At 41.9% G+C, this 26863-nt stretch overlaps 1 protein-coding gene across 1 annotated transcript in view; it reads left to right on the plus strand.

The window, feature by feature from the left end:
• The window catches only part of LOC137655522 (organic cation transporter protein-like), a 311982-nt gene that overhangs the window by 226491 nt on the left and 58628 nt on the right, over positions 1-26863 (plus strand). The window contains exon 11 of the mRNA XM_068389423.1: positions 674-858. Within this exon, the coding sequence (XP_068245524.1) occupies positions 674-858 (185 nt within the window). The remainder of the gene's footprint in view (positions 1-673; positions 859-26863) is intronic.

The raw sequence follows: 26863 nt of genomic DNA on the forward strand, positions 1-26863 counted from the left end.
TACATGAATTTTCAGGCATCCTTGTGTTGTGTGTGCATGCTTAATCTGTATGCATATTTCTGTAGTGGGAAGGTATAATGCTTTACTGTGAACTAAATGTTTTTGCAATAATTTGATAAATTTTGGTAATGATGTATAGTAGGTAACAAGAATAATTTCATAAATGTAAGAGATTTTGGATATTCATATGATTGGTTTCACCAGTATTCATAATTAGTCAGACTAGTCTTCAGTTGGGTTCTGTGAGATTTATTAGATTCAAGATTAAGAGAAAAGCTGACTTGCATTGAAAAGGCTCATTAGTATTATAGACAAGATGGATGAAAATTGATACTTCTCTTGGAAACATTATCAATATATACTTAAGCCACTAGGTTGTTATAACTGGAAAATTCGTTATATTTCTAAGGCCATTTGTTCAAGAAATTAACTTAGAACACATTTGTTAGAAAGGTAAGTGGGACAAGTGATAACAACAGGGCTCAAATTTCTATTAAACATATTTAGAGTACTGTACCATCAAATTATATTATTGCTCTAGTTGACTAAACCCATATCCCATGCTATAGCTCCAATTGCCTAAACCCATATCCCATCAGAATTTACACTTTAATTGATATATTTGTCTTCCTATTTGTAATGTCTGGTTGGATATAACAGCTGTTCTTTGCAGCTCCTGTTGGTGTGACAATGTTCCTTTCCCTCACCGGTAAGATGGCCATTACAGCAGCCTTTCACTTAATATGGATGTTCACTGCTGAACTATTCCCAACAAAGTACAGGTCTTTGGCTGTATCACAGTCCAGTGTTAATGCCAGAATCGGAAGTCTTTGTTCTCCTTACGTCAATGACATATTGGTAAGTAATAAAAAACTATGAGATTTTATTTGATTTATAGTGGGGCAGCATAGCTAACCTATTGTGCATTTTGTGATACAAGCACCAAATTTGGCACAAATGTACATTGACATATGGCGAACATTTTCAGATATTGAGCCACTCGGAATTCTCTATTCATGTCCGCCATATTGGAATTCAAAATGGCCGCCACTTGAAATCTACATTTGCGCTTATCTGTGGATCTAAAATTGCTATTGGCTCGATTCTGGTGCCTAAATGTAGGTTTGGGGGGGGGGGGAAGGAATCCAATGATAACAATCTGCATTGTGTATCTTTTAGCATTGAGCTGCCAGTTCGAGGCTTTCACCAGAGAGTGTCTGTTGGACTGAACAAAGGCAGTGGACGACCCCATACCTCATAACAATCTAAAGGTTTTCAACCCTTTAACTCCAAGAAGCCAGAGCAAAGGTCAGCAACAGCTCACCTCCGTCAAAAATGACCGTGAACTCTTCGCACACCTGTACATTGGCTGCCAGACGAGGGATGGAAACCTTGAGGAGTTCTTTCGTCATGAGAACCAGGCATGTCCTCCTGCACTGTCCGATGGTGGAAACCTCTTCACTGGTACCAAGAGTGATCTCATCACGTTTGAAAGAAATCTCCGACGCTAAAACAGATACTCCTGTCACTACCTGTATAGTGCTTGATGGAGCAGCTATCGTCCAGATGCTGAAGCCGGCTGCATCAAAGACCTTTGAAGAGTACGCACATCAGATCTTCATTCTATATATGTCTACTAAGCTGCAAACAGTGTCACGCCTGGATCTGATCTGGGATACTTACCTTGCTGATTCACTGAAAGGTAGTACACTTGCAAAGCGGGGACAGGGTGTGCGGAGACGTGTGGCGGCCGCCGCATCCATACCAGGAAACTGGCAGAACTTCTTACGAGTGGACAGCAACAAGACCGAGGTGTTTAAGTTTCTCTCAACAGCTCTCTTGGAATGGTTTGACCAGGAGGACAAACAACTCGTCATTACTGATGGAGAGGCAGTGCTCAGCAAGCCACTACTACCAGATCTAACTTCACTCGACCCATGCAACCATGAAGAGGCTGACAGTCGGATGTTGCTGCATGCATCTCACGCAGCTAAGCACGGACACCATTTAATAGTCATCCGGACTGTAGACACCGATGTTGTGGTGCTGGCAGTGTCCGTGGTACAGGAATTGCAACCAGAAGACAAACTATGGCTGGCATTCGGAACAGGCCGAAGTTTCCGATAGCTAGCAGCACATGAAATAGCAGCTGGACTGGAACCAGAGAAGGCTCGTGCACTGCCAATGTTCCACGCTCTAACTGGATGCGATACTGTCAAGCTTTGCTAAACATGGCAAGAAGACCACATGGGCAGTCTTGACAGTACTGCCAGAGTTAACTGAGGCGCTGATGCAGCTGTCTTCCGCACCAAGTGACATACCAAATGATGCAATGTGCATCATCGAGAGGTTCGTGATCCTGTTGTATGATCGAACCAGCAAATGCACGGACATTGACAAGGCCAGGAAGAAACTCTTCGCAAGGAAGAACAATGTGCAGCTGATCCCTCCAACGAAGGCAGCTTTAGAGGAACATGTCAAGAGGGCAGCATATCAAGGTGGACATGTGTGGGGTCAGATACTGCTGCCAGCACCAGAACTCCCACCACCATCAAACTGGGGTTGGTCAATGACTGGAGGACAATACACACCATACTGGACCAGGCTACCTGAGGCAGCTCACACCTGCATTGAGCTGGTTTCTTGCAAGTGCCAGAAAGGGTGTGTGAGACGCTGCAAGTGCAAGAAGGCTGCCCTTAAGTGCACAGCCCTCTGTGTGTGTGAAGGGGACTGCACATGAAGATGAGTCCACAACATTCATTTACTTGTGGCAGTGCTGAACTGGTTAACATGAGATGGTTTATGTACACATATCTTCAGTACCGATGTATACCTAGCCTCAAATACAAGACCATTGTAGAATGTCAGTACACACCCAACCTTGTATATTACACCATAGCATGTCAGAATTTTAACTAAGATATTTAAGACATGACCTAAGACATGTATCAAAATTATAAAACTCAAAATTAGTAGTTGAAGTAAGTCGATATTTATTTAGTTTTACAGGGAAAGCTAATTTTGAGAAGTTTACGTTGTTTTGTGTTAATGTTCACACTATTTTGTGGATATTCAGACGTAACCCCGAATTGATCATTTTGTGATATTGATTGAAGGAATGGAGAAAACTAATCATATATGAAAGGTGCCATATCAAACCTAGAACAACACAGAATCTAATCAATAACTCAAACAATTTTTACTTCACAGACTTTGAGTAAAATGTTGTCTTGTCAAAAATACATTATGATGAATATTCATCTCTCATGAATTAAGTGGAGTACTGTAATAAAGTATGTCATTTCGAAAAATGGATATTGTCATGTACTGTAAAAATATTTGACCCAGAGGTAATCTCACATGTAGAATTCAAGTGGCGGCCATTTTGAAATCCAATATGTTGGCTAATTTATAAAGATACACAATGCAGATTGTAACCATCGTATTCCTTTCCTCCCAAAACATACATTTGGACACCAGAATCGAGTCAATAGCAGTATTAGACCCAAAGATAATCGAAAATGTAGATTTCAAACAACGGCCATTTTGAAATCCAATATGGCGGCTCATTAGTACAAAATATGCGATGCAGATTGTTACCATTAGATTCCTTGCCCCCCCCAAAACATACATTTAGACACCAGAATTGAGTCAATAGCAGCATTGACCCAAAGATAATCGAAAATGTAGATTTCAAATGGCGGCCATTTTGAATTCCAATATGGCAGACATGAAGGGAGAATTCCGAGTGGCTCAATATCTGAAAATGTTCTCCATATATCAATGTACATTTGTGCCAAATTTGATGCTTGTATCACAAAATACACAATCCTTTTGAAATATCGAGCTAAACCGCCCCACTATTATGACTTTGCACTATATAGTGTAGCACTGGGGCCAGTGAGACCATTCAGTGCCCAGGTGCAACTGGGGGAAAACCCTTCAGTTACAGTGAAGTAAAGTTGAGATTGGATAGCAAAATGGAAGAAATGGTGCAAGAACAGAGGTAAATTGGAGGGATATAAAGTAAGTGCAGCTATGGGGCAAAGCAATGCCACAAACACCTTTATCTAGTGACTACAGTGCCCCCATGAAGTCCCTGACAGCACTCTCCCTGGGATTAAGTATTTGAGGAAACTGATTGGGACTTACAATACATGTTTTCAAAATACAGAACTGTAGAGACACCTTTTTAGACTTCTTTAGCCTCATTACTCATAAGTCCCTCTTATGGTAAAAAGTTACTCAATTTTCATTTAATTTTAAAGTACATTACAGTATCAGCATATCAGGTCTCATGATAAGAAGTTACATGATCTTTTTTTATTTTAATTAGTCCCTCTTATGGTAACGAGTTACACAATTTTTATTTCATTTTTAAGTACGTTACAGTATCAGCATATCAGGTCTCATGGTAAGAAGTTGCTCAATCTTTTTTTATCTTAATTTCAAAGTACAGTACCAGAATATGAAGCAACTGAGGTGTATTTGAATTAATTTTTTGAATAAAGAGCTTGTCTCTTAGTTTTTGATTGATTGATTATGGGTTGTCTGGGGTCCTGACATCTAAGGTCATTGACACCAATATTATTTGTTTTAAATATAAAAATGAATAAATGGTAATTCAATATAAAACAATAAAAGCAAAAGTGTCCTTATAATAGTTAAATAGCTTTCAGAAGACCTGCTTCTGAAACAATTTTAAAAATACTGTACCACTAGTATGGTATGTCACATAATTTCCAAGAATCTTGGCAAGGATGAATCCTCCATCCTCACCTCGAACCTCAAACAGATATATATTTCTTTCAGTACTATAAGGGGGTCGTTCGATCAACAAATGTCTCGCTGTTAAGGGTACCAAACATTCATCGCAATATGGCTGATGTTGCCTAGTCATCCAAAACTCGTGTGTCAACCGAGTGTGGCTAATGTGGAGATGACAAAGAGACGTCTCCCACTTTCGGGGCATTATGTTATACTTTCAAGGAGATATAACAATTGTTATTTTTCTCATCTTATTTCCATCTAGACTATCCCAATTATTATAAAACAATTTCTTGATGTAGGTACGAAATCATTACAGGGAATGGGATACCTTCTTGGTAGAAACTCGGATGCATCATTCTTTGCCAATGAATCTGCCTTCTCATTCCCAGACACAACTACATGTGCTGGAACTCAACAAAATGTAACAGTTATACCTCCCAGTCCAATAATAAAAAGCCACTCTAAAATTCTAAAACTAAAGGGTTACTGGAATTAAAAACTTCCAAAACCTGAAGGACACTCCTTGCATCACTAAAACTGGTAAAATTACCCTCCTTCTCCAATGCTATTTTCTCAGTGGCAGTTACTATGCCATACAGTTCGGCAGTAAATATGGGAGCTGTTAGAGGAAGTGCACCTCTACTATTAAAACCATTACTATATACTCCAAATCCAACACCAGCATCAGATTTGGAGCCATCAGTATATATAAAAGTTGATTCCCTATGTCCTGTAACATGTTCTATAAAAAAAACTGGCATCTAAGTCAGTCACATTCTTTACAATGCCAATAAAACATTTACAAAAAGATATCTCTGGTAATTCCCATGGAGGGGTTGATGATATCTTAATGGAACCACCTTACTTCTAATTATATCAAGACTGTTTAATAATTGTTTCACACAATCCATAAGGTTGAGGAGATTTTGGGTACAACTCAAAGTATGTTCAGTACCTTATAAGGTTTACAGTCTGAAAGGCTAAAGAATTATGAAGTCTTTGCAATCTAAACCAATACTGAACAATAGAAGACTTCGGTAAAGGTCTAAAAGTAACTCTCCAGTGTCAACAAAGAGGCTTGGGATAGGCAAAGTTCTAAAGGCTCCTGTGGCCAATCTGATACCAGTATGGTGTGTAAAATCGAAAATTTTTAGTTGACGTGGAGTGGCTGAAGAGTACTTTTCACACCCATAACTATTTTTTTTTTTTTTTAAATAAGGTCTTGTATAACTTTAAAATAGTTTTGTGGTCTGCCCCTCATGATGTATGGGACAAAACTTTTAAAAGATTCAAAGCTTCAAGACACTTTACTTTTAAATCTTTCAAGTGAGGAACCCATGTAAGCCTACAAAATATCAATCTTAAAAATCTAGCCTCACTTACACATGGGATTTGTTGATCTTTGATATATATAATTATTATTACTTGCTAAGCTTCAACCCTAGTTGGAAAAGCAGGATGCTATAAGCCAAGGGGCTCCAACAGAAAAAATAGCCCTGTGAGGAAAGGAAACAAGGAGAAATAAAATATTTTAAGAACAGTAACATTAAAATAAATATTTCCTATATAGACTATATAAACTTTAACAAATCAAGAGGAAGAGAAATTAGATAGAATAGTGTGCCCGAGTGTAATCTGAAGCAAGAGAATTGTAACCCAAGACAGTGGAAGGCCATGGTACAGAGGCTATGTACAGAGTCTGGTTGTACTTCCCAAATACGACAGAAATGGAATACAGTAGTTTTAGTTGTTGAAACTTCAATCCTTTTCATATCAGCCCACTGAATAATTCTGTCAATTGAGAGTTTTAGTTTTCCCTCAACCATTGACATTCTAGATCCAGCCAATGATATGGAGAGGTCATCTGCGAATAGTATAGAGGGAATATCTTTGGGAATGATGGAGGATATCCTATTAATGGCTAGTGTAAATAGGGTTACACATAGCACACTACCTTGGGGAACTCTTTCCTGACATTTCCTCTCTGATAGAGTTTCCCCCCTATCTCACTTGAAAAAATCTACGTGAAATAAATGATTGAATGAACAATGGTAGCTTTCCTCTTAATCCCAATTCATGAATTGTTTTAAGTATACCATATCTCCATGCAGTATCATATGCCTTTTCAAGGTCAAAAGAGACTGTTACATGGTGCTGTTTGGAAGCAAAGGCTTAACAAACAGAGGATTCCAGTCATATCAACACATCAGTCGTTGAATGAATTTTTCTAAATCCACACTGGATAGGGGATAAAATACCCTTCTTTTCCAGATACCATATCAGTCTAGCATTAACCATTTTTTCCATGATCTACATTAACAAGATGTCAACGCAATTGGTCGATAGTTTGCGCCTAAAAACTTATCCCTACCGGGTTTTAGAAAGGCTAAAATAATGGCTACTTCCCAAACACTTGGATAACTATGATCATGCCATATTCTGTTAATAATGCTTAAAATAGATAACTTTGTATTAACAGGTACATGTTTAATCATTGCATATGGAATTCCATCGGGTCCAGGGGCTGTATAATTACTCGTAACAAGTGCAAAATCAAATTCTCTTTCAGTAAAAGGAGAATTGTATGACTCTCCCCTTCCTTTTGCAAAATTTTAAATTTTCTTTTCTTCAATGCTACTAAGCTGGTGACCAGGAGCTGCTTCACACTTGCATGATGCATTTAAGAGATGAACAGCCAGGGCATTGTTAGCCTCAGTTGCTCCGGTCATATATTGTCCATTCATCTTCAACACTGGTGTTGGGTTGGGGGTAAATTTACCTACTATCATTTTTACTTTCCTCCACACAGAAGATGATGGTGTTCTGTTGAATGAGGAAACAAAAGACACCCAAGATAGGTGCCTAGCTTCTTTCATGGCACGATGGAACTGTGCTCTATATTTCTTGTATATAATAAATTGTCTGCACAATCAAGTTAAAGACCTTATGGCTCTGTGCAGGGCAGTTAGCTCTTTAGACCAGCAGAAGATTGGTCGTCGTTTGAATAACCCTGGTTTTGGGGGGAACTGAATTAACTCCTGCAGTATGGAGGGTTCCATTAGATAAGTTTATGGCATCATCAATATTTGGAAACTGTTCTTCATTCCCTTCAATTTCGCTTAGCTCATGAAATCTATCCCAGTCCGCCTTGTCCAGATTTCATATGGCGATCTCTGTATAGATGGACCTTTGTTGGTGTTAATAATGATTGGTTGTATGATCACTAGTATGCCAATCATGTAATGTCCTCCATTCGAAATCGAGAAGGCAATTAGAGCATGCGATTGATAGGGCAATGCACGACAAGGTACCTATCTGATCATGAAAGTGTGTGGGCTCTCCTGTATTAAGTAGTCTTACATCTTCATTTTCAACAATTGATGATACATTGTTGCACCTTGTGTTTCCTAAAACATCGCCCCATAAAGGATGTCTACTATCAAAATTGCCCAACAAGAGAAAAGGTTGAGGGAGTTGTTGAATCACTTCTAAATCATTATACGAGATGTCATTAGGAGGCAAATAAAGAGAGCAAATTTTGTATTTTCTCCCTATATCAATTTGTACAACCACTGCCCGCAGAGGGGTACAAATGGATAAAGACATTTGGGGAACATCTCGGCGAATGTATGTAAGACTTCTGCCATGACTTCCTGTTTGCTGATCATATGGTGTCCTATAGCTAACATACTCTCGAGGACATTGAGTATTAGCATCAAGCTTGCCCTCTTGTCGACATACAACTATAGGGGAATTCTTCATATTTGGCCCTTAAACCCTGACAATTTCATAGCAAAATGGAGGAGAACACTATGGATTATTGCTGGAAGACATCTTGGATGAGGTCTTCCCATTGGCCCTTTTTGATTTAACATTTTTCCTGTAGGCTTCTTCAGAGAGGGTCTTGATAAATTAGGTTTTACGTTTGCCTTTTCAATGTTCTTTTTACCTAATTCTTCAGGGGGATGGTGAACCTTAAATTGAAATTTTTATAGATATAAGTTTGTTGAAAGCTCATCATCTTTTCAGATAAAATATTGTACCTATTTTCAATAGGTATTTTTGCAAATGGGTAAAGATATTTTTGGGCTCAGGCCATGTCGTCCTGATGGAGGTTCCTTTAAAGTAGCTTCCTAGGGTATATTTAACTACAGTGATATTCCCAGAGAATTTTACCTTAGGGTACCCAGAATTCTAACTCCTGGAGCGAATATCCCTAATTTACTCTTATAGGGATATCGCATAATATCAGAGGACGTATTCTTGACACGCCATATAGCTATCTTCACCTCGAATAGCGTTAACGCTTCGAGAGGGAAAAGTGGCAAGAAACAAATGGGGAGCTGTTATTAAGGTACCTCTCCTCCCAGCTCCGAGTCCGTACATGACATCATCAACGGCGCCATGTTCATTCCTTATCTCGTAGCTCTATTGCTCGGTGATTCCCTTGTGCTCTCTCGTTATTTTGGATATTATTCAACATTATGATGCTTTCTCCAGCCTCTTCTGCCTCTGGAAAGTTGAGTATTATCTTTACTTTGTATAAATGTAAGCTCTTGTTGTTTTGAATGAATTCAAAAGTGATATTAACGTAAACAAGAGCTGATGCCTACCGGAGGCGTCATGGACGCTGTCGCTCGCTATGCACGAGTCATTTAGTTAGCCAGAGCGACTTTCCCCGGTCTTAATGCTTTAATAAATTTAGCTATTTAGCCTTCCTACTGAGAATTCTTTATATTATGCCGATAGTATTTATCAGTTTCGGCGATTTAGGTAACTGATCCTTGCTTACGCTAGGCTTAGTAGCCTAGGCGGTTTGCTTTTAGTACTTTCATGCATGATATAATAGATTCTCCTAGTGTGATAATTTTATTGAAGCCGTTGGTAGTTATTTATACATGTAAGATATTACTGAAATAATTTCCTCTTCCAAGATAGTATACGAGAGAGTTTCGGTGATTTAGGTAATCGATTCTCACCGTGCCTGGGCTAATAGCCTAAGGGGCTTTAGTATACTTTCGCACACTTCCCCGATTGTTCTTTTCTCCTCTGGAGGTCTAACGTCAATCCCTTTTCCCTCTGAGTTAGCCTAGGCTTAATCCTAGTCAGTTTTATCTAGATTGTATTCAGGTAAAACTAGGCTAGGGTGTTTCTGTCCTTCTCCTTTAACCAGAGTGACTGGTATTTGGGCTTATTCAGAACATTAGAGTATTCTGTCTGGGGTCTGTAGCTGCCTGACAAAGGGAATAAGATTCCTTTGCTAGGTTAGGCTGCAGACAGGAAGCTAGACCTCCCTAGGCCACACTTGAAGGTTTCTGTATGAGATGATTCCTTTTTTCTGTGGTTTAGCAGACTAGTCCTGTGCTGTTTTACCCTAGGTCGGAGAATAGAATTCTCCATTGCCTGGGGAAATACAGCACCAAACCCCATTCCTGTATTGCTGGAGGTGGCAAGGTGCTGCCAACCTCTTTGCTGTATTTGACTACCCTAGGCTAGGATGAGTTTTCTTAGCACTGGGAATAGTCGTATACTAGAGCGGAGTTTGTTAGGTGAGGTAGGGCAGGCTTTAGGGCTAACCCTTCCTCATCTTATAGGACCCTCATCCCTCCCCCTCTGTCCTTTGGTGATGGCCTAGCCATCAAAAAACCTTGGCCACCATCCTACATTCGACCCTAGATCAGGGTAGGTTGTAAGACTGGCTTAGACTTCTGCCGGCCGGCAGAAGCCTGTTTCTCTTAGAAGTGTTCTTCAGACATCTCTTGGTCTGCCATCCATATGTCTGTTGGTAGAGCCCGGCAGGTTATGGATGGATGGAAGCTTGAATGTCACATTCTCCCCCTTCCATTTGTTCACTCAATCTGGATGGAAGGCAGTAAGACAGTGCCGCCTTACAGTCTGGCATCCATGCCTTTTCCCTTGTTAATGTATAGTGCCTTCGGGTCCCCATCTGCTGGCTTAGTGGCCGGCAGCTGGGTGGGCTGTAGATCTTTGGTTTTTTAATGTTGCCGGCCGGCATAGACTGCCATCAGCCGCGGTCGGCCGGCAACTGGCTGCACACCCACTACTCTGCCGGCCACTACGATTAGTGGCCGGCAGCCGGGGTGCAGTCAGCTACCGGCCTATTACCTACTGCCGGCAGGCAGAGATTGCAGGCCGGCACCTGGAGACCCACGATCTGCCGCCCACTACTTCCAAGGTTAGTATACCTTGGAATTGTACCCAGGCACTTGCCGGCCGGCACTACAGTATATGATTATACAGTAGCCAGTATTTTACATTATAGTATATAATGTAAGTAGAAAACTACAGTATAGATTATACTGTAATACAAAATCTTTTCCAACATACAATGTGTTGTCATGTACAGCCTATTGTGAGACCGTACAGTATAAAGAAAGTGAGTTCTTTCTTTAAAATATTAAAATCCCTAATATTAAAACTTCTGGAAACTGATGTTGAGTTACACTTATATATCCTTAAAGGATAACAAAATTCTAAAGGTTTTCTAGAATAAGAATTAACCATAGTTTTAATGTTATGGGAGGTCATAGCAATTGGCTGGGCCGGAAATACATGTATGTGTCTTTCCTTTTTCTTTTCTAGCTTATCTATCCTAAGCTAATATACAACAATAATGAATTGTATACTTAAGTTTGTGAAACTTTTCACTGGATACTCATTGGAATCTCCTCTTTACAGGAGGACTAGCCCAAGTGCGGGAGTATGTTTTGTAACGTCCGCAGTAAGAGCTTCAGCGGACATGAGCTGTGCAGGAAGCATGCACGCTGCGCAGTCTCTAAAGGCAATCTCAAGTATTGGGACCCTCAGGTATGTGATGTATGTACTAGCCTGATTACTGAGGCATTTGACTCTCCTAAGTCGGCGGAGTCAAGGGATGCAGCAAAGGTAAAGTTGCGTAATTGGGTCGGGTTTTCAGAAAAACACCACGGGCCCTTACCTTCCAAGTGAGAAGATGCGGGCTCATCTTTTCCCCAGGGCATCTTCGGATGCAGTAATTCCTCAGCCTCACTCAGAGATCCCTGTCGTCCAGATTCCGGTAGATTCGGAAGTCTCGGACGCATTACGGGATATCCAATTGGACGATAGGATGTCAGAAGTGTCGGAGTACACTGAAAAGGACCTTCTCGCAGAAGGTCAGGAAGAGGAGCTGACCCAAGCTCCTGAGACCGAAGAGAAAGAGGTCGACGCGGTGTCGGTCTCATTGGTTCCGGCCCCAGAACCAGTTCCCTCGACATCTTCTGCTATCCCAAAGGAACTGGGAAGGACTCTTTCTTCCTTGTTAAAATGATACAGCAAATGAAGAAGAAAAACGATGAAAAAGAAGCTGTGATGAAGCTGGAGATGCGTAGACTCGCAGCATCACGCGGGCCTCAGAAGAAGCTCAGCGTAAAGGACCTTCCTTTGTGTTCGGACGCGAACCTGTGGTGGTATGCCGAACACATGCCGATGACAACTGGGAAGATTGTCATCTCAGATAAGCTGGGATCAGTCCCCATTGAAGAGGTGGAATTCTGGCCCAGCAAGGAGTCTTACCCGGACTGTTATGTCCGCCTCAGGAAGGAACCAGCCTTAAAGGAGGAGACGGAGCCAAAGGAGGTCATAGTCTTTGACCATGGTAAAGCACAGGCTTTACTTTCTAGCTCAATGAAAGAGAGGGGCTTCACTAACTCAAAGGTACCAGCGTCGAGTAAGAAGCACCCCTCCTTTGTGGCTTCTCCAACCAGAGCCTTCCCCTTTATGGAGAAAGGGTATAAGGCAGCCTTAACCCTTTTACCCCCAAAAGGACGTACTGGTATGTTTCACAAAAGCCATCCCTTTACCCCCATGGACGTACCGCTATGTCCTTGCAAAAAAATTCTAAAAATTTTTTTTTTTTCATATTTTTGATAATTTTTTTGAAAAATTACAGGCATTTTCCAAGAGAATGAGACCAACCTGACCTCTCTATGACAAAAATTAAGGCTGTTAGAGCAATTTAAAAAAAATATACCGCAAAATGTGCTGGGAAAAAAATAACCCCCTGGGGGTTAAGGATTTGGAAATTTCCAAATAGCGTGGGGGTAAAAGGGTTAAAGGCGGTTGAGGCAGGGAAGCCATGCCCCTCATTGGACGAGTGCAAGCCTTTATCCCTGACTTTGCCTATGGACCAAAAAGACTGGAAGGACGTCCACCTTACCTTCTCAGTCGGGAAGTTGGAAGCAGATATTGCCGGACGTCAGTTCGGTGAGGATCTTCCAAAGTTGTCTGAATTTCTCTTGCGTAAGGAGCGAGAGACAAAAGAAAGACTTGCTGCATCTATGCCTCTACAGACTACTCTGGAGACAATGGCAAGTGACCCTAAAAACTAAAAGATGTTTATGGTAGTGGCCAAAACCTATTTGGCCACTGTGACCAAGGATTTGTACAGTTTTATTAAAGCTAGGAGAGCTTGTAGAGCAGGGGTGGCCAACCTTTTGTCTCCAATGCACCAATTTTTTTCACTTCTAATTCGGATGCACCACACACACTTTAAACCCCTTTTAATCCTTTAAGTATGGTGCTTTGGACATATTTGGTGGTTATACATATAATCATTTGATATATATATATATATATATATATATATATATATATATATATATATATATATATATATATATATATATATATATATATATATATATATACACACACACACACACACACACACACATATATATATATATATATATATATATATATATATATATATATATATATATATATATATATATATATATATATATATATATATATATATATATATATACATATATACATATATATATGTATATGTACTATGTATAGATATATAATTTAACATTGATATATAATTCATTAGTTACTCCTGAAAGTACGCATAAAAAAATGAACATAATCAGCAGTTTTAAAGGAAAGTAATTCCACATGCAGGAAAAATGAACATAACTAGGTTTAATAACACTTTTGATTTTGCTTTGCTTTCACTAAATCTGTAATATTAGGAGTTAAATTAGTAACAGAGCCACAGAACAGATAGTTCTACAGATTTGAATCGGATAGTCGCGACCAGTTTGTTCTTGATCCTTTTCATGGATGAAAATATTTGCTCGCAGCTGTATGTTGTTCCAAAGCAACAGGTATAACTTTGGGCAAATTTTTTCAAGTCTGGAAAATGTTCACCTGGTAATAATCGCCAAAAATTGCGTATTTCAGATGCAGTTGGGAGTGAGGGAAGTTCATTAAATTTACTCTTCAGCACTGAATTTGCTCTAGATCATTAAGTTCCATCTGTATATTACTAGGCATCTTCAGGTATGTTTTTTTTTTTTATCTCTGTGGTATAGTGCGCCACTGTTGGCGCATGCGCCATAGGTTGGCCACCCCTGTTGTAGAGAGTTCATGTTCACCTCGGCTGCGGTGAGACACGAACCCAGGAAACTGATCTCATCCAGCATTTGGGGTAAGGACCTCTTCCCAAGCGAAGTGGTCAAAGAGGTAGTAGACAAAGCCGCCACGGAGAATAGGAACCTTCTCCAAAAGTGGGGCCTATCTCTTAAGAGGAAGTCTTCCCCGGATGAGGGTCCCCAACCTAAGAGGAAGACGAAGAAGCCTAGGCTACCCTCTCGGCCGGCCAAGCCTTACAGACAACAGCAACAACTTCCTACGACCGCGGTGCCTCAGATGGTGGCACAGCCTCCAACTACGTACCAGTTGGTACCTCAGCCAGTAGCGACACAGTCGCCTGCTTTTAACCCAGCTTTCGAGAGGCAGTCAACGACCTTCCGTCTGAAAGCTAGATGATCAGCCAGAGGTTCCTCTAGACGCCCCTCATGAGGAAGGGGATTCAGAGGAGGATGCAGTCAAGAAGGCAAGCCCTCAGGTCCACAGCAGAAGTGAGATGCTCCCGGTAGGAGGGAGACTATTTATTTCGGGATCGTTGGACCTTCGATCCCTGGGCCCACAGCCTAATCAAGAATGGACTGGGTTGGAGCTGGAACAGCGCTCCACCTCTATTCCCACAATTCTTCCAACACTCGACCCCTGTCCTGGAAGAATAAGTACGGGAACTCATGGAGAAAAGAGTAATTCGGAGAGTAAAGTCCATCAAGTTCCAAGGAAGGCTGTTTTGTGTTCCAAAGAAGGACTCAGAAAAACTCAGAGTCATTCTGGACTTGTCGCCACTCAACAAGTTCATAGTAAACTCCAAGTTCAGGATGTTAACACTTCAACACATAAGGACCCCGTTGCCCAAACGTGCTTACACTGTCTCGATAGACTTGTCAGATGCCTACTGGCACGTTCCAATCAATCGTCAACTCTCCTCCTACCTAGGTTTCAAGCTACAAGGAAGACTTTATGCCTTCAGAGCCATGCCCTTCGGGCTAAACATAGCCCCAAGGATGTTCACGAAGCTTGCAAATGCAGCCGTTCATCAATTACGCCTAAAGGGTGTCCAAGTAGTGGCCTACCTGGACGACTGGCTGGTGTGGGCAGCATCCAAGACGGAATGCATGCAGGCTTCCAAGAAAGTGGTCCAGTTCCTGGAACATCTAGGATTCAAGATCAATACCAAAACCTCTAGACTATCTCCAGCTCAAAAGTTTCAGTGGTTGGGAATCCACTGGGATTTACAGTCACATCGACTGTCCATTCCACTAAAGAAAAGGAAAGAGATAGCGAGATCTGTCAAGAGACATCTGGAATCCAAACGGATATCAAGACATGAACAGGAGAGAGTGCTGGGCTCTCTACAGTTTGCTTCAGTGACAGACCCAGTGCTACGAGCACAGCTAAAGGATGCAACAGGAGTCTGGAGAAGATACGCATCAAACGCTCGAAGAGATCTGAGAAGACCATTACCGACTCGATTGCGATCGCTTCTCAATCCGTGGTCCAAAGCCAAGCACGTGTAAGTCTGCCTTGACAAGACCCTTATTGTATGCCTTCCAGGTCGACTTCTTTGATAAAATCTTCAACAAGATTCCTAAGGCCTGTGCTAGACTCAGGCCGGCAGCGCCTCCAAAACCCATTTCATGGTCTCTGGATAAGGTTCTTCACTTCGCATCAACGCTGAACAATGAAGATTGCACTCTGAAAGATTTGACCCAAAAAGTTATATTTCTATTTGCACTAGCTTCGGGGGCCAGAGTTAGCGAAATAGTGGCCCTCTCGAGAGATGAGGGTCATATTCAGTTCGTAGAAGGGGGAGAACTGAATCTTTTTCCTGACCCAACGTTTCTTACCAAAAATGAGCTACCCACCAAAAGGTGGGGTCCCTGGAGAATCTGCCCTCTGAAGGAAGATGTCTATCTATGTCCAGTAGAGTGCCTAAAGGTCTATCTTCGTAGAACTTCAGACTTTAGGGGAGGACAGTTTTTTAAGGGAGAAACCTCAGGTTTGAATTTGTCTCTGAGACAACTAAGGGCGAAGATCACCTACTTTATTCGCAGAGCGGATCCAGACAGTACACCCGTAGGTCATGATCCAAGAAAAATTGCCTCATCCCTGAACTTTTTCAATAATATGGATTTTGAACACGTTTGCTCGTACACTGGCTGGAAGTCATCCAGAGTATTTTTTAAGCATTACGCGAAGCAGGTATAGGAATTTTAGAGGTCTGTGGTGGCAGCAGGTAGTGTTCTTAAACCTGTTGCCTAGTTCTGCGAGGAACAGTGAAATTAATTGGGATGATTAATTTAAGGGTGTGTGTGTTGTCCCTGCACGGTACAACATGCTAAGTGAAAGGCCACTGTACAAAGGTGAAATAAGCATAATGCATAACACGTGTGCCATGCGTTTCTACGCAAGTGTGAATAGACAGTAATGACAGAAATTAATGAAAATTATTAACATTTTCATTTTCAAGTGGCATTAATGTGTTTCCTTTTCAGATGAAACCAGTATTTCCTGTATTACTGTTATCTTTATGCTTCAATTTATTTCATCCACATTTTATATCTCTATAAATGTTGATTGATGTATTAATTTATTGTTTTTCAATAAACTAGTTCTAAATGAACTTTGCATCGTATTCGCCCCAGGTTCATTTTTATGAAAGATATATTGAGCATTACACTTCATCCTTTGGATATTGTTTGAGAATAAAAGAAAATCTTAATAGATTGTTCCTTCGTGTAGACAAACACTCATTGATTTTGGCCAGTCCTTATATCGGACAGGCAAGTATACTCTGAATGTGATAATAACTGATATATAATCTTTGTTCCTAAATGGATACAAACCTTTTGTCAGTACATAAGTCAAATTCTGTATACCGGGGGAGGTGTCAGTATTAGATATGTACATTGGTGAGTTTCAATACAAACTTTGCTTTAGAAGGTATAGGTTGAGACCAATATACCGGTTTGTCTGCTGGGCATCCATAGGTAATATGTATTCCTCGAGACTTTTCCAGAGTCTAGCATGACTCTTCCCTGTAGGGGGCAGGAAGCTCTAACATGGTGTATGTTTAGAAGGAATGATGTATGATGGTAACATCATAGGTCTCTAGATCTAAATCGACCAAGGAAATTCTGTCTTGAGGACAAGGCACATAATAAAAATCCACAGATACAGTAATTCTCTGGTAAACTTCCATCAGGACGACATGGCCTGAGCCCAAAAAGAGTGAAGCAAAAAACCTATTTTTGGGTGAGATAGCCATGTCGTCCTGATGGACCCGCCCTTCCTTTTATAAAAAGGGCTAAAGGACCCCTCCCAATGGTACAGTATCTGTAGCCCCTCACTTATCGCTACAAGGAATAAACATGGCGCCGTTGATGACGTCATGTACGGACTCGGAGCGGGGTGGAGAGGTACCTTAATAACGGCTCCCCTTTTGTTTCTTGCCACTTTTCCCTCTCGAAGCATTAACGCTATTCGGGGTGAAGATAGCTATGTGGCGTGTCAAGAATATGTCCTCTGAGATTATGCGATATCCCTATAAGAGTAAATTAGGGATATTTGCTCCAGGAGTTAGAATCCTGGGTACCTTAAGGTAAAATTCCCTGGGAATATCACTGAGATAGTCAACATCCGGAACCTGTCGCAGAGGATTTAAGAATTTAGCTTTGACAAGTCCAGGACCACTCTCAATGCCGACGAGCCTTTCTTCGGAACTGTGAACAGGCGGCCTTGGAACTTCAGCGATCGAACCCGTTTGATTGCTTTTTTCTTTAGTAACTCTGTGGTGTACTCTCTCAGTATGGTAGTGGGTTTCTGGAAGAAGGCCACTGGTGGAGGAGGAGAACCTTGTGACCATTTCCACCCCAAGCCTTTGGAGACTATGCTGTGAGCCCACGGACTGAAGGTCCAATGGTCTCAAAAGTGGTAAAGTCTCCCCCCTACCGGGACTATATCATTGTGAGGGAGTGAATCTAGGTCCTTTCCCTCCTCGAGAACCCCTTGTCCAAGGTCCGCCTCGTTGACGGAACTGTCCTCTACCCCTGTAGCTACCTCTCTGGTGTCCACGAAAGGGACCTGAGGGTTCGTAGCTAGGGTTGTATGCGGGTGAGGGCATCCAAACGGGGTTGGGTTGGGTACCTGGGGGAGCAGTGAGGTAGACCACCTGTTGAGGGTGCTTCGGTTGTAGAGTCGACGAAGCAGCGGGAGACTGTGATGACGAGTGGGTAACAGACGATTGATGGTAGTGACCTCGGCTCGTCTTGTAAGGGGCAAAGCTCTGTTTCTTCCTGAAGAAGGTTTGCTTTTGAGCTTCAACCTTCCTTTTGGCAGTGAGGCCCCACCTCGCTTGCAAATTTTGGTTTGCTCTCGCAGCGTCTTGTAGAACCTTGTTCACCTCCTCCTGAGGAAAAAGGTTCTTACCCCAGCAGGGGGAAGCTATCAGTCTGTTCGGTTCATGCCTGATCGAGGCCTCAGATAGAACGTGTTTCCTGCAACTAACCCGAGCCGAACAAAACTTGTGTAGGTCGATTTGGAAGGACAGAGACAGGTTCTTTGTGAATACCCGGAACAAGGTCTCAGTCGAATAAAGCGAGGCTAGAGACTCCACGGAGGTAATGGAGTGGAGAGACCTAGCTAACCTATTCCGTGCCTCAAACTCAGTCTTGAGAAGATTTTCCGGTAATTTGGGAAGCTTCTCGGAAAACAGATTAGAGGCGCAGTCTGGGTCTAACTTCCCTACTGTGAAAGTAGAGGAAGCATCGTCCCAGATAGTAGCGGTAGTCGGGATGAGCATGGAGGTGGGGTCCGTCTCTTTAAGAGCCGGCATGGCAGAACCTTCTTTGATAGCTTGAAAAGTAAGACCTGCCACTTTATCTGTAATAGGCAAGGTAATAACTGGAGAAGCTGTAAATATGGTGTAGGCTCCTTTGTGTGGGGTGAGCTTGGAATTAGTGCACCCCCAGTCCGACAACGTCCTGGCCCAGAGAGCTTGGGCCTGCTCTTTAGGAAATATTACCGTTTCCTTCGGTACCTTGTCTAACCTAACCAAGGCATGTTCTTTCAATCGGATGAAGCCGTTGAATGGGAATTCTAGTCCTGGAGGGTAAAATTCTAGGTCCTCTAGAGGGCGGGTGCCTATGCCCTCCAGAGTTATGGCACCATCTATATATGGAGCATGTAAGGCAAACCTCCAAGGGTTGTTTTTATCGAAGGGGGGTAACTTCGATGCGTCTGGGGCTGAAGGAGGAGGCATCTGAGTTCCGGAACGGATCAGATTCGCCACCATATCTTTGAGCTCCGTCATAGGTCCTTGGTTTGTCCTAGAATGTTGTTGTAGATGCTGTTGTATCTGCTCTTTCACAATATCCCTGACCATGGTGGCGGATAAGGCGGGCTCCCGAGCCCGATCCGCTGACGAAGCCCTGGACTTAGCGGATTTCGTCTTTTTAGTAGTCACGCTTTTAGATACAGTAATATGAACATCAGGATCCTTTGAGGGTCCCGGGACCGGTGACACTGATAATGGCAAAGCTGAAGGCTTAAAGGTACGTAGTGGCTTCACCTTGGGTCGTACAGGAACGGAGGGACCTCGAGGAGAAGCCGTAGGTTTATCAAAGCCGTGAAAGGAAGCAGTAGAGGAAGGAGTGCGGGGTGAAAGGGGGTCCACCAACTCATCACCACCTACCTGCTCATCCATGGGTTCGTCGTCCAGATCTAGAAAGGGCGCGTCCTCCGTCAATAAAACCTCTTCCTCCGTTAGAATGGTTGCTCTAACCACCTCAATTAATGGGGCCGCTGTGTCCGGTGGAACTGCTGCAGTAGTAGAGCCCGGGAATAGGCGAGAAGCCATGTCTCCATCAAGGAGATAGGGTGCGCCAGACGGCGCATTCCTCCCAAAACCTGACACCCACAGACGGAGAGTAGCTCTTGCCTCCCGGAGAGATTCATCATCAGCCTGAAAGAGGAGAGGGGATTAATGATGAAGCAATAATCGATGTAAATATATAAAGACCAATTAATTCCTCGCAAAGGATATTAACAGGAACAAACTAGAACCAACTTACCTCCTCGCTCAGGAGTAGGGATGACAGCTCATAGCAGAGCATGCATGACTCCGGGAACCATACCATGTAGGGGGCTTGTCCCGGTTCCCGAGAGAAGGATATGGCGAATGTGCATGGGACCGGCATAGATCATGGCCCATGGGATCAGTAAAGGCAGTGGAGCAGCCCTTGGCAGCGCAGCGGACTTTCTGTAAAAGAAAGAAGACATAAGTCTGGATGTTCCTTGAGACTCTGGTCAGTGACAGATGAATCAACAGAAACAATTGATTTTAATTATGTGTGAGTAAAATATTAGCTAACAAATTAATATATTAAGAAAATATATTAATAACCAGTAACCACGTAACATGAAACTATAAACCTCATCGGTAACAAATTGTTAACTCCGGTTCTGATCGTCTGATTGATCTCTGTTTGTACCAGAGATCCGGTGACAAAGGTCCGTCATCGTGAAATCGTGACCCTCAGCGGTACGATAACATTAACCTCAATGCTGAACGAATGTGTTATCTCCAGTGAAGCCGGAGATTCGATGAAAAAAGGGCCGTATGTAATTGTGATCAATCATGACAAAGGTTCGTGTGCAAAAGGCCGCAGCCGGAGTCTGAGTGCCGGATTTCACCGTTGCACTCCAAATATCTGACTAGTTCTCACCCAATGAGTATCCATTATAGCGGAGTATAACTCAAGGCGGAGCTAAGGGTGTCGGCATAAAGCGATCCCAACTAATGACTCATACACTCACGTAACCTATTAATAGTGCTAGCTATATTAACAGTAACCACATCAATAAAACGTGAATATCATTAAAAGTAATATCATCAACTCGGAGAGTAAGAGGAGGCAGGAATAACTTGTGATCGTATAAAATGGAAAACGGGAAATCCACCTCCCTTACTCGAGCTTAATAAAGAAAACGAGAGAAGGGATAACTCGTAACTGTAGTAACAGAAAACGAGCACTCTATGCTCACGCTCTCAAGGTTACATAATAAAGAACCAAAATCACAGAATAATATGATAAGAAAAATGATAAATTTGATTGCTTTTTCTTCAGTAATTGTAATAACCAAGAACGAAGAATAACGACAACGTAACAAATAAACATAAAGAAATAGTCTAAAATGAGCACCTTCCTGAGGCGTGTACATAACTATAACAAAGACTAAATCAATATTCTTCGTAGGTCCAAATTGGACTTGCTAGCAAATAAATACCATAGTAAAAACCAATAATAAATAATGATAATAAAATTGGTCATAAAACGTAAGTGATATAACCTAGATGACAGTGTACCATATGGGCCATATTAACTTGAAAAACTACCGAAGCGAACAAAACCCAAAATGGCTGCCGATACCGAGGCAGGCCAACCGCTTCCAAAACTAAAATCCACAATACTGGAAAAAGAACAAATGCCCGGTACTGAAATAAACTGTCAAAACAAACTATGGTACTTAACATTGGTAAAGGTGAAGTATCAACGTCAGTCATGTTGAATTAACGACAATCACTTGCGAAAAACACCGAACAAAACACTTATCGACTTAGCGGGCAAGTCCAAAACAGAAGGATGTCCTGGAGGGCGCGCGTGGTAGGTGTCGGTGGGGTAGTCCAACTGTGTTTTCTAGGGCCTGTCACGGCCCTCCCCTTTGATGAAGGGATTATCTAAATGGAAGACAGCCTGTGAATAGTGGTTTTCACACGCCCTTGTTGTATACACGACACCCACAAGGTGATCGCGCGAGGGTAGTAACCTCTGCATTCCATGCTTTTATCTTTCTCTAGTATATTTGGAAGATTTACATTAGAAAAGTGTAAAGAAGGACCCTTTTCACCGGCCGTCACAGGCCGCCCCAGAAATAGATTTTTCGCTTTTAAAATCTGTTTTGGGGAACATATCGGTGAACGTATGTAAGACTTCTGCCATGACTCCCTGTTTGCTGATCATATGGTGTCCTATAGCTAACTTACTCTCGAGGACATGGAGTATTAGCATCAAGCTTGCCCTCCTGTAGACATACAACTATAGGGGAATTCTTCATAGCTGGCCCTTAAACCCTGACAATTTCATTGCAAAATGGAGGAAAACACTTTGGATTATTTCTGGAAGACATCTTGGATGAGGTCTTCCCATTGGCCCTTTTTGATTTAACATTTTTCCTGTAGGCTTCTTCAGAGAGGGTCTTGATAAATTAGGTTTTACATTTGCCTTTTCAATGTTCTTTTTACCTAATTCTTGAGGGGGATGGTGAACCTCAGCTTGAATTTTTTATAGATATAAGTTTGTTGAAAGCTCATCATCTTTTCAGATAAAATATTGTACCTATTTTCAAAAGGTATTTTTGCTTTTCTTGGAAGGGAGAGGGATGGTGGACTCCCTTTTCGATAGAAAGAGAGAGAGCCATTAGGTTTATGCACCTTCATTATGGCAGGTGCATCCAATAGTTCCCTAGCATGGGATTCCTCCCCTAAATCTGGCAATGATGCTACCCGAGATGAAACCCTTGGGCTTTTCATCAGAGGTGTGGCAGACTTAGAGGAAGGAGGTGTTGCCATTTTGACAAGTGGCACTGAATCTATAGTATGAGGCATGTTAATAGCCTTGGGAGGTAATTTAGCAATAGGATACTTTACATTACCTGGTCTAAGTGGTGATGTAATTTTTCTGTATGTCCTGGATCCTTAGCTTGTAAGGACTTGGCTAAATTTTAGTTTTTCTAAGAAGTTACCTAAAGTATCCTACACTGATATGCTTTGCATCTGACTTCTGAACAGCAGCTTCTTCTATTTCATAGTGATGACATTTCTTATTAGTAACTTTATGATTCTGGCTACAATTAGTGCACTTTGAAATTGAAGTACAGGGTCCATGCTCAGGATCCAAACAATTTTCGCAGATCTTTTCATTTTTGCATACTCCTGATGGATGTCCAAATTTATAGCAATCATAGCATTGTAAAGGTTTCTGTTTATAGACAAGAACTGGAATCCTCTCATTTTCAATGTGTGCTTGAGAGGTTATGTCATGCTTCTTGAAATGTTAAAATAATCATTGAGGTTCTTGGAATCTTATGAACCTTCCATATTTCTCTAAGGCACATATGTAACATTTCTTCTTGATTAAATTCATAGAAAAATCTATTTTTGGGTGAGATAGCCATGTCGTCCTGATGAAAGGTTCCTAATAGTAGTTTCCAAGGGATATATGAACTACAGTGATATTCCCAGAGAATTTCCCATTAGGTCTCCAGAATTCTAACTCCTGGCGCGAAAATCCTTAACATTCTCTTAAGGATATCGCATAAATCAGGGGACGTATATCTTGATACGACACATAGCGATCTTCACGCCGAATAGCTTTTTCGCTTCGAGGGGGAAGAGTAGCAATTTTGGAAGAGGAGCCATTATCAAGGTTACCCTATTTCCCATATTACTATTGAGTATCAAGACGGCGCCATATCCAAGATGGCGGACATTCCTTGTAGCATTGAGCATGGTGCTACAGATATAGTAGTTTCGGGAGGGATTCTGCAAAGGCCTTTTCTATAGAAAAGGAGGGTGGGTCCATCAGGACGACATGGCTATCTCACCCAAAAATAGATTTTTTGTTTCACTTTAAATCATTTTTTTGGGTTCAAGCCATGTCGTCCTGATGGAAGTTTAATAGAGAATTACTAGAAAGTACTGTATCTGTGGATTTTCATCGGTGCCTTAACCTTGGGACAATTTTTCTATGGTCATCTGGACCATTGAGACAAATGACGTTACTGTTATCCGTCATTACCACTAATCATAGACAATGTTAAAGCTTCCTGCCTCCTACAGGGAAGAGTCATACTAGACTGTAGAAAAGGGGCCTCAAGGTTAGCATATATTGTATGAACAAACATAAGTTTCCACCAGGTATACAAACTGTCTCACGGTTTGTATATATTGTCAGAACAATATCAGTGTCAACTATATCCATTGTTTGTAAGCATACAATGATATGAGGTTTACTTAAATGAGTAAGTCAAAGAACTCTGGTATCTTTATTGTGCAAATTGCTGGGCAAAAGAGGATGCAATGCATTCTAATAGACATATATTTCTAATAAATGACTAAATGGGATAACGAGTGAAACGAATGTAACATGTTAAAAGAATTATACGTGCAATGTATACAGAAATTATTTTTCCTTCCTTGAAAGGGAAGAAATAATGAGTGCCACTCTAAGACTGAAAAATTTTGATAAATTTTCCTTTATAATTTCTGTAAATGTTGTATCCTATCAACACTTTGTACTACGTACACACGGCACAAGTGTTATCTGAATAATTCCACACCTGAGATTTTTAACAGACTTAGTGTTATCATGGTAACACTCACTTAAAAGAGTATCACACCAGAAGTGTCGATACCTTTTCCCTTTAATTGATAGTCCCAATCAATTAACTGTTCATCGCAGTACTTAGACGACAGGTTTTAATACACTGCCGGCTGCCACCACAAAGTGCTTCAGTTCATGGACCTGCTTAGCATAGTGTTTGTAGAACAATCTGGATGATTTCCATCCAGTATATGAGCAAAGACGCTCAAGTCCATATACTGAAAAAAATTCCGTGATGAAGCAATTTTCCTCGGATCATGACCAGCGGGTGTACTGTCAGGATCTGCTCTGTGAATAAAGTAGGTGAGCTTCGCCCTCAGTTGTTTTAGGGATAAGTTTGATCCAGAGGTTTCTCCTTTGAAGTGCTGTCCTCCCTTGAAGTCCGAAGTTCTACGAAGATAGACCTTAAGACACTCTACAGGACGTAGAGAGACATCTTCCTCCAGAGGGCAGATTCTCCAGGGACCCCATCTTTTAGTGGGAAGCTCGTTCTTAGCAAGAAAGGTTGGATCAAGAAAGAGATTCAGTTCTCCCGCTTCTGTGAACTGAATGTGGCCCTCACTTCTTGATAGGGCTACTATTTCACTAACTCTAGCCCCAGAGGCTATAACGAACAGGAAAATAACCTTCTGGGTTAGATCCTTGAGGGAACAATTTTCATTGTTCACAGATGAGGCATAATGTAGGACCTTGTCCAAAGACCATGAGATGGACTTGAGGTGCTGCAGGCCTAAGCCTTGCACATGCTTTCAGAATCTTATTAAAGATTTCATTCGCCAGATCCACTTGAAAGGCATATAGAAGAGGTCTAGCCAAGGCTGACTTGCACGTAGTTTTTGTGTTAGCTGCCAGACCTTCATTATGAAGGTGGACAAAGAAGGACAGACAGAATTTCATTGAAATTTCTTTCAGTCCTTTTGCTTTTACAAAAGCAACCCACTTTTTCCAAGATGACTCATATTGTCTTCTAGTTGACTTAGACTTTTATTCTTCTAAGAACTCTATATTGCCTTCTGAGATCCCAAATCTTTTCCTAACCGCTAGGGCAAGAAAATCATGAAATGAAGGGTTTTGGCTCTGTGATGAATCGAAGGCAATTAACTTCTGAACCTCTGAGATAGTGCTGGGTTCAGTACAAGGGCTAGCCTCAGCCTTAGTTCCTTCACTAGAGGGGACCAGTTGCTCTTGGGCTATTTGGGAGCCACAAGAGCTGCCCCTCCCTGGAAGGATCTCAGCATGTTGAGGACATTCAGCTGGAGATTGGATGGAAGGAACAGGAATTCCTGAGTCCATCCCTTCCATACTAGATACGTGGTGTCCGTAATCTCCTCTAGAGGATCCTCGTATGGGGCTACATATCGAGGTAGTTTCTTGATGACGCTCGTCACGAAGAGGTCGATCTTCAGCTCGGGGACTTGTTCCCATCTGGGACAGAATAGGTCTGCGTCTGTGGACCATTCTGACTCTATCGGCTTGAGCCTGAGTAGAGCATCCGCTGTCACATTACGGATAAATTGTACATGAACTGCTGATAGGTGCCATCCTTTTAGGTAAGGGATGGCTAATATCACCTAGACTATACGGGACGATCTCGAGCCTCGTCGGTTCAGATGTCTCATTATCGCTTCGATGTCCCAGATCAGCCTGAGGAGGCCTGATCTGCGTGGAGAGTTTCCCCAACCTCAACAGGACTACTATGGCCTTGGGTAGAAATAACCAAGCCCCTTGGACCTTCCTCTGATGGGAGTGAACACCTCATTCTTCCAACTAGGCATCCATGTGGATGATCTTCGATAGTCGAGGTAGTTGTAAGGGCACGGTCCTCAATAGGCTTTTGGCCTTTGACCATTGGTTGGGAAGCGATCAAGGAAAGACCGATATCGGTCATTTTAGATCTCTTCGAGCGTTTGATGCGTATCTTCTCCAGACTCTTAACGCATCTTTCAGCTGTGCTCTTAGCACTGGGTCTGTCACTACTGCTAACTGGAGAGAGTTCAGGACTCTTTCCTGTTAGCGTCTTAAAATCCTGACTGATTACCGTAGCCTCTTGACCGACCCTGTGATCTCCTTTTGCATCCCTAAGGGAAAGGAAAGCCAGTGTGACCTCAGGTTCCGAATGTTTTTTAACCATTGAAGCCTTTGAGCTGGAGAGAATCGAGACTTCTTGAAGCTGATTTTGCATCCCCAATGTTCCAGGAACTGGATTACCTCTTTGGATGCTCACAGACCAGCCG

Source organism: Palaemon carinicauda, chromosome 1 (genome assembly GCF_036898095.1).
Source record: "Palaemon carinicauda isolate YSFRI2023 chromosome 1, ASM3689809v2, whole genome shotgun sequence".
NCBI classification, from domain to species: Eukaryota; Metazoa; Arthropoda; class Malacostraca; order Decapoda; family Palaemonidae; genus Palaemon; species Palaemon carinicauda.